The 8,964-nt window shown below is 44.4% G+C and overlaps 1 protein-coding gene across 1 annotated transcript; it reads left to right on the plus strand.

Moving 5' to 3' along the window:
- Window positions 1-6,311: 6,311 nt before the first annotated feature.
- Window positions 6,312-6,797, plus strand: LOC308254013 (ribosome biogenesis protein NSA2 homolog; the record flags this gene model as incomplete). Its single annotated transcript, XM_080679842.1, has 1 exon — window positions 6,312-6,797. One exon carries the CDS (start codon window positions 6,312-6,314, stop codon window positions 6,795-6,797), a length of 486 nt encoding a protein of 161 aa, XP_080535968.1.
- Window positions 6,798-8,964: the final 2,167 nt, after the last annotated feature.

An 8,964-nucleotide genomic window follows, 5' to 3' on the forward strand; every position in this document is an offset into this window, starting at 1 on the left:
TTCATGCACAGGGCCTCTAGTAAAAAGTATATTTTTATAATGGCTGTTTGTCAAGCTGCCAAACAATGATGATAATGAAGAGAAAGCTACAGTAAAAATATATTTAACAACCTAACTGGAAAAAGCATTAAGTTTAACATGTTAGAAAAGAAAGATTATAAGAGTACTGAATGTTTAATTTCTCTCCAGACAAATACATTAAAATTAAGACATCTCTAAAACAGAATCAATCATAATAAACAAAGTGAGAAAAACAGAATAAACCTTTTACTATCAATAGGCACATATCCAAACCACCAGAGTACAAACCACCATCTTGATGTTACGGTCTTATGCACCATTTGTTGCCTGTGTTTCAAATCCAAATAAGCGTGGGCAGTTGCTATAGTGACAATATGCCTCTTTTGGCACTAGGAGCTTAGTACTACTAAGTACTTATGAGCTTCATAATGTCAGTACTTCCTCCCACACTTTGAATTATTGTAACTTCACACAATGTGATTTGATTCTGTCCTTCAGAAGTCAGTTCTGATACTTTATCAAAAATAGTTTACACTTTATCAAGTGTAGAATACATAAGTGTCATGAGATATAATCTAACTCACCTAACATGCTACAAGTATACAAATTCAAAAATACTTGATTAATATTAAAGATGTTTGTTTAATAAACAAATTGTATGACATCACTGGAATTTATTGTTTTAGTATTGTAACTGGACAAAAGCATATCTTATTCATGTCTTAGCTCATTGTATTCCTACCAATCCTTAATTTAAAAGTGAAAGTTAAAAATTCAAAAGCAACATTGAGAAGCTGAATTTTATTTTATAGCAGATTGGTACATTTTTATTTCCTTTGGGAACTATTCCTAATTACTGAAGACTAATTATTAATGACTAGAGGCCTGGTGTATGAAATTCATGCACAGGGGTGTGTGTCCCTCAGCCCAGCCTGCACCCTCTCCAATCTGGGACCCCTCGAGGGATGTCCAACTGCCATTTAGGCCCGATCCCAGTAGGATCGGGCCTAAACGGGCAGTCGGACATCCCTCTCACAATCCAGGACTGCTGGCTCCCAACTGCTTGCCTGCCTGCCTTCCTGACTGCCCCTAACCACTTCTGCCTGCCAGCCTGATCACCCCCTAACCACTCCCCTACCAGCCTGATTGATGCCTAACTGCTCCCCTGCCAGCCTGTTTGCTCATAACTGCCCTCTCCTGTAGGCCTGGTCACCCCTAACTGCCCTCCCTTGCAGGCTTGATCACCCCCAATTGCCCTCCCTTGCAGGCCTGGTCCCTCCCAACTGCCCTCCCCTGTGGCCATCTTGTGGCAGCCATCTTGTGTCCACATGGGGCCAGCCATCTTGTGTGTTGGAGTGATGGTCAATTTGCATATTACTCTTTTTTTTAAATATATATTTTATTGATTTTTACAGAGAGGAAGGGAGAGGGATAGAGAGTTAGAAACATTGATGAGAGAGAAACATCGATCAGCTGCCTCCTGCACACCTCCTACTGGGGATCTGCCCGCAACCAAGGTACATGCCCTTGACCAGAACCGAACCTGGGACCTTTCAGTCTGCAGGCTGATGCTCTATCCACTGAGCAAAACGGGTTAGGGCACATATTACTCTTTTATTAGATAGGATAGAGGCCTGGTGCATGGGTGGGGGCCAGCTGGTTTGCCCTGAAGGGTGTCCCAGATCAGGGTGGGGGCTCCCTTGGGGTCTGGGGCAGCCTGGGCGAGGGGCTTGTGGTGGTTTGCAGGCCGGCCACGCCCCCCGGTGACCCAAGCAGAGGTCCTAGTATCTGGGATTTATTTATCTTCTATAATTGAAACTTTGTAGCCTTGAGTGGAGACCTGGGCCTATCAGGGTGTGCGAAAAGCTTGGCTTCCTCCATTGCCGAGGAAACCCAAGCCTCCTGCTCACTCCGTGGCCGCAGCCATCTTGGTTGGGTTAATTTGCATACTTACTCCTGACTGGCTGGTGGGTGTGGCTTGTGGGTGTAGCGGAGTGATGGTTAATTTGCATATTACTCTTTTATTAGATAGGATATCCAAAGAGAACATCGTTTTGTTGCTAATAAAATGCTAAGAATAAGAAAAAATATCAATCTCAAATCAATAAAATGCTAAGAATAAGAAAAAATATCAATCTCAAATCAATCAAAGAATATTTTCAGATCATCAAAGGTGAGAGACTGGAAACCCTCATTCATTGCTCATAGGAATAGAAAATGGTACAGTGTCTTTGGAAAATAGTTTGGCAGTTTCTCAAAAAGTTGTACATAGAATGACCAAACAACCTATCTCTTTCATTCCTAGATATGTACTTAAGAGAAATATCCATAAAAGACTTATACATGAATGTTCATAGACATCCTATATAATAAAAGACTAATATGCAAATAGACTGAATGACAGAAAAACTGAACAACTGAACAACCAGTCGTTATGACATACACTGACCACCAGGAATGCACATGGAACATGGCAGGTGTCAGCAGCAGGCAGCAGAGCACGGAACATGGCAGGCATTGGCTATGGTGGGATGGTGGAGCAGGTGAGTGGAGGCACCCGACCAGGGCAGGGCACCGGGCACTGTCATCGGGGTGAGCCTCTGGTAGTTACTGGAAATTCTTTGCTCCCGTGCACCGCAGTCCCGCCCAGCACTCACACCTGCTGCCGACCCCGCTCGTACCTGCAGCCAGTGCCATAGTGGCCACTTGCACCCGCTGTCAGCACCTAGTGCTGGTCTCAATTGCTTGGCACTGCCAGCAGGTGCAAGCGGCGGCTTAAGGCCCCAATTGCCCCTGAGGGCTTCTCCACCTCCCCCTACTCCTGAGGAGTTATCAGGGCAGCAGCCACCGCTCACACCTGCTGCTGGCCCTAGTCACTCCACACCATAAGTGGGTGCGAGCAGGGCCTGTGCCATCAGTGCATGGGAGTGCTGGTGGTGGGAGTGGGCTGCCAGCAGACAGGGGACCAGGGGCTGCAGCGGGAGGGGCCAGGTGGGGGCGTGGAGGATGGGCTGAGACCCGTCCCTGTGCCCACTGCAGCCTCGGGACCCACAGTTCCTTTCAAGGTGCACAAATTCGTGCACTGGGCCCCTCGTGTTATTCATAATAACTAAAGACTGGAAAACTAGTGAATGGGTAGGCAAACACACACACACACACACACACACACACACACACACACACCAAAAACATATCATGGAATACTAGTCAAAAATAAAAAGGAACGGAATACTGGCACATGCTACATCAGGAATGAAGCTCAAAAACAAGAAGTCAGCCCCTAGCAGGGTAGAGTGTCGGCCCAAGGACTGAAGGGTCCTGGGTTTGATTCTCAGTTACAAGCTCATCCCAACCCTGGGTGGGAGGCAACCAAATCAATGTCTCTTTCACATCAATGTTTCTCTCTTTCTCTCTCTCTCTCTCTCTTCCTCTCTCCCTCCCTCCCTCCCTTCTACTCTAAATATCAATGGAAAAATATTCTCAGATGAGGATTAACCAAAAGCTAACAAACGCAACAAAATAAACATGAAATCAGACCCAAGAGATCATATATTATACTAGAGGCCCGGTGCACAGATTCATGCACTGGTGGGGTCCCTCGGCCTGGCCTGCAGGGATAGGGCCGAAACTGGCTCTCTGACATCCCTCAGGGGTCCTGGATTGCGAGAGGTGGTTCTCAGGTGACACACTCCGGAATCAGGCTCCCTCCTCTCTGGTTCCAGGTGCATCACCTGAGAACCACAGCTGCCAAGTCACCAGCTCGTGGGTTGAGCGTTTGCCCCCTGGTGGTCAATGTGCATCATAGCTACCGGTCAGACGGTCAAATGGTTAGCCAGTCATTTAGGCTTTTATATATATAGAGTAGAGGCCCAGTACATGAAATTGCACGAGCCCCAGACCCAGTGCGCTGTGGGACCCAGCGTCAAGTCCCACCGGCACCACAGGACTCATCAATGCACCTTCTGGTGACCAGTCTTTGGTCGTTACAGCATTACAACCACTGGGTTTTTATTATATAGACTAGTGGCCCAGTGCACGAAATTCATGCACGGGGCAGGGGGGTCCCTCAGCCCAGCCTGAACCCTCTCCAATCGGGGACCCCTTGGGGGATGTCCATGGGGATCAGGCCTAAACGGACAGTCGGACATCCCTCTCACAATCTGGGACCTCTGGCTCCTAACTGTTCACCTGCCTGCCTGCCTGATTGCCCCTAACCACTCTGCATGCCTGTCTGATCACCCCTAACCACTCACCTGCCTGCCTGATTGACCCTAACCACTCACCTGCCTACCTGATTGTCCATGCCTTCCTGGGCTGGCCTGATCTCGCCCCCAACTGCTCTCCCCTGTAGGCCTGATCATGCCTAACTGCCCTCCCCTGCAGGTCTTATCTCGCCCCCAAATGTCCTCCCCTGAAGGCCTGATCTCACCCCCAACTGCCCTCCCCTGCCAGCCTGATCACCCCTAACTGCCTCTGCCTTGGCCCCCACCACCATGCTTTGTCCGGAAAGAAGTTGGACATCTGGAAGATGGCTGGTTGACCTGGTCTAATTAGCATATTACCCTTTTAGTAGTATAGATGATTCCATTTAAATGAACTGTTGAGAAAAGGCAAATTTATAGAGACAGAAAGAGTATAAGTAGTTGCCTGGGGGAAAGAATGGGGATTAGCTGTCAATGGGCATGTGAAATCTTATTAAAATGATGAAAATATTCTAAAACTGATTTAAAGTGATGGTTGCATCATTTAGTAAAATTACTAAAAATCACTGACATATAGTTGAAATGGGTGAATTTTATGATATGCAAAATATCCTATATAATAAAAGCCTAATATGCAAATTATCCTCTTGGGTGGTTGTTCGACCGGGAGTTCAACCAGGAGACCAGGAGTTCAACCACTCACTATGACGTGCGCTGACCACCAGGAGGTGGCGCAGAACATAGCGGGCATTGGTGATGTGGTGCTGGCAGCAGGCAGCAGTGGAGGTGCTACCTACTCTGATGGGCCCTGACAAGAGCGGGACCACAGCAGGATTGTGGAGCAGGTGAGCAGGTGGCGCCAAGCCAAGGCGGGTGTGAGCAGGGGCCCAATAGCTCTGCCAATCACATCGTAGACAGTGACCAGCAGCAGTAGTGGGGGGCAGGGCCACCGCCCAGCTCCCAGGCGCTGAGGGATCCGGGCGGGGTGCCTGGCCCTGACTGATTGTCCCACAGGTGCGATGGTGGAGCAGGTGAGGAGGTGGCGCCAGGCCACAGAGGGGTGCCAGGCGGGACTGCGGGGCTGCAAGGCTGCAGGCGCTAGCTGGGACTGCAAGACTGGGGGCATGAGCTGGGGCCCGATCTCTGCAGGCCACCCTAAGGGACCCCACCCATGCATGAATTCATGCACCGGGCCTCTAGTATTTCATAAAATCATTGTTGTTTTTTAAAGTCAGAGAACAACAGAGCTGCCAAAACTCTATTTGTATAGATGAAAAAAGTGAGGCCAAAAAGATTAAGCAATTTGTTTAAAGGTCACCCAGCTAAACCTTGGCAAAAGCAAAAGAGAAAAAAAAGATTAAAATCTAGCCTAATCCTCCCACCAGTCCAATATTACATCTACTAAAAAAATGCTCAAACAATATTTTAAAATGATAATAATTACAAAGAATTATTTGAGGTATTGTAGAAGCATCAAAAATTGAAAAACAGAATGATTAAAACATACCCAAATCTATTAGTACATAATGATATTCAGAAGAGATAAAAGCTAGAAAAACTCATTTATCACTCTTTGAACCACATTATTTTAAAAATTGGTAAGTAAAATAACTAAATTATTTTTTGTCTTTCTAATAGCAACTATATTTCAGGATAACTGAATGTTGCCAGCATATGAAAGCAAGCTTCTACTCAACAGAATAATGCAAGTTATTAAAAATAGATGGAAATGAAAGAATTAGAAATTATCATTTTTCAACCCCTAATAAAATTGAATCAGGCAAGAATTAGCAATTATTGTTAAGGCCATTAAGTGAATGGATGATGGGGGCTGGACATTTGTAGGAAACCAAAACTTTTCTTAAGGAGAAAAGCAAAAAAACAAAAACAAACAAAACAGAACGTTGCATGAAGTAGATTAAGATGTCACAAATCTAGGGGAAACTTTAGCATTATGTCCAGGTTTATTAGAAATGCAGGGCCTTTCCTTGTCACGAGTTGAGAAGAGTTGGTTCGCACGCAAGTCTCTGAGACCCGAGAATTGAGAGCTTCTTCGCACCCGGGGGACTACACCCGGCGGCCATCACCATGCCACAAAATGAATATATTGAGTTACACTGGAAGCGCTATGGATACCGTTTGGATTACCATGAGAAAAAGAGAAAGAAGGAAGGTCGAGAGGCTAACGAATGTTCAAAGAAGGCAAAAAAAATGATTGGTCTGAAGGCTAAGCTCTACCATAAACAGTGCCATGCTGAGAAAATACAAATGAAAAAGACTATCAAGATGCATGAAAAACGAAACACCAAACAAAAGAATGATGAAAAAACTCCACAAGGAGCAGTATCTGCATACCTGCTGGACAGAGAGGGCCAGTCCCGAGCTAAAGTACTTTCCAATATGATTAAACAAAAACGAAAAGAGAAAGCGGGAAAATGGGAAATCCCTCTGCCCAAAGTTCATGCCCAGGGAGAAACAGAGGTATTAAAAGTTATTCGAACAGGAAAGAGAAAGAAAAAAGCATGGAAGAGGATGGTTACTAAAGTCTGCTTTGTTGGAGATGGCTTTACTTGAAAACCACCTAAATATGAAAGATTCATTAGACCAATGGGCTTACGTTTTAAGAAGGCCCATGTAACACATCCTGAACTGAAAGCGACCTTTTGCCTGCCAATACTTGGTGTAGAGAAGAATCCCTCCTCCCCACTTTATACAACCTTGGGTGTTATTACTAAAGGTACTGTCATTGAGGTGAACGTGTGTGAGTTGGGCCTGTGACACAAAGAGGCAAGGTTATTTGGGGAAAATATGCCCAGGTTACCAACAATCCTGAAAATGATGGGTGCATAAATGGTTTGACAGCAGTTTCATACAAGTAACTTTGTAATTGTTGAAGACTATACACCAATCAGGAAAACTCCTTTACTATGTTTCTGAGTGCTATCAAACAGCTTACATGTCTGCAGTCATCAAGAGAATTATTTATTCTATTGTAAAGAACATTAAAATGGCCCAGTTTTATTTTAAAAAAAAAGAAAGAAAGAAAGAAAGAAAGAAAGAAAGAAAGAAAGAAAGAAAGAAAGAAAGAAAGAAAGAAAGAAAGAAAGAAAGAAAGAAAGAAAGAAAGAAAGAAAGAAATGCAGGGACCAGCTCTGGCCCGTTTCACTCAGTGGTTAGAGGGCCGGAGAGTGAAGGGTCTCTCTTCCCCCGTCAAGGACATGTACCTCGGTTGCAGGCTCTTCCCGGCCAGGGAGGCAGGCAATCACTATGTCTCTCTCTCCCCTCCTCCACTCTCTCTAAAAATCAGCCCGGGCCCTGCTTGGGGCTCATGCAGGAAGCAACCAATGGATGTGTTTCTCTCTGTCTTTCTCTCTCCCTTCCACTCTCCCTAAAAAAAATCAATGGAGCCCTAACAGGTTTGGCTTGGTGGATAGAGCATCAGCCTGCAGACTGAAGGGCCCAGGGTTCAGTTCCAGTCAGGGGCACATGTCTGGGTTGTGGGCTTGATCCCCAGTAGGGGGTGTGCAGGAGGCAGCTAATCAATGATTCTCTCTCATCGTTGATATTTCTATCTCTCTCTCCCTCTCCCTTGCTCTCTGAAATCAAGGAGAAAAAAAAATGGAAAAATATCCTCGGGTGAGGATTAACAAAAAAAATAATAATAAAATAAAAATCAATGGGGAAAATATCTTTGGGTGAGTATTAAAAAGAAGAAATGCAGGGACCAGAGCAGTAAGCTAAACACCAAGAGAAAGTAATCAAACATTTAAAAGGTGAGACATTCTACTGGGAAAAAAGCCTGGACTCTTTGGCTAATCAGAGAAAGAAAAACAAAGGGGGTGGGCTATTTTATATTTTAAAAGGCTTGACATACATAACCAAAAATAAATTTTGTCCTTAATTGGATGCTGGTATAACAAAACAGCTGAACAAAGGACATCTGGGAGATAATTTGATAAATTTAAAGATGGAATATTAGATAACATTAAGAAGTTATTTATTTTAAATGTGATATTTTTGTTTTATAGTAATATGTTTTTATAGATATGCATGGTGAAGTAGGTAGAAGTGGCAGATTTAGATGTCTATGATTCACTTCAAAATACATCAATGAGTATAAGATATAAAAAATTAAAATGCAAGTCTTAACTTCCTAACTCACTGCTGTTTCCATAAATGCTCATTAATTTATGAATAAGGTATAATAATTACATAGAAAGAACTCTGGCCCAGCGGTGTGCCTCAGTGGTTGAGCTCCATGATGACCAGGAGGTCATGGGTTGGAATCCCCCTCAGCGCACATGCCCCAATTGCAGGCTGGATCCCCAGTAAGGGCATGCATGAACAGCTGATTAAAGATTCTCTCCCATCATTGATGTTTCTCCCTCACCCTCTCCCTTCCTCTCTAAAATCAATTAAACAGAAGAACTCTTCCAGTCAGAGGTTCAGAGAAGTAACCTACCATGAATGTTACCTTTTTTGTAAAACAGGTACTGAACCAAAGAGAACTCAAAGGTTAACAACACAATATTGTCGGCAACGTGGTAATGCACAAGGTACCAAAATGCATCAAAGCAGCATGAACAGAGAGCTTTGTTCTCAAAGAACTAAAAATACCTAACGGAACAAGTTCTTGGTGTTTACTACAAGAGAACAAGGCTGTTCCAAGATCACAGTTAAGGCTTTGAAGCGGCAGCCTCACTAAAACAATCCTCAATTGTTACATAAAGTCATATTCCTT

This window comes from Plecotus auritus (genome assembly GCF_963455305.1).
Source record: "Plecotus auritus genome assembly, chromosome: 1".
Lineage (NCBI taxonomy): Eukaryota > Metazoa > Chordata > Mammalia > Chiroptera > Vespertilionidae > Plecotus > Plecotus auritus.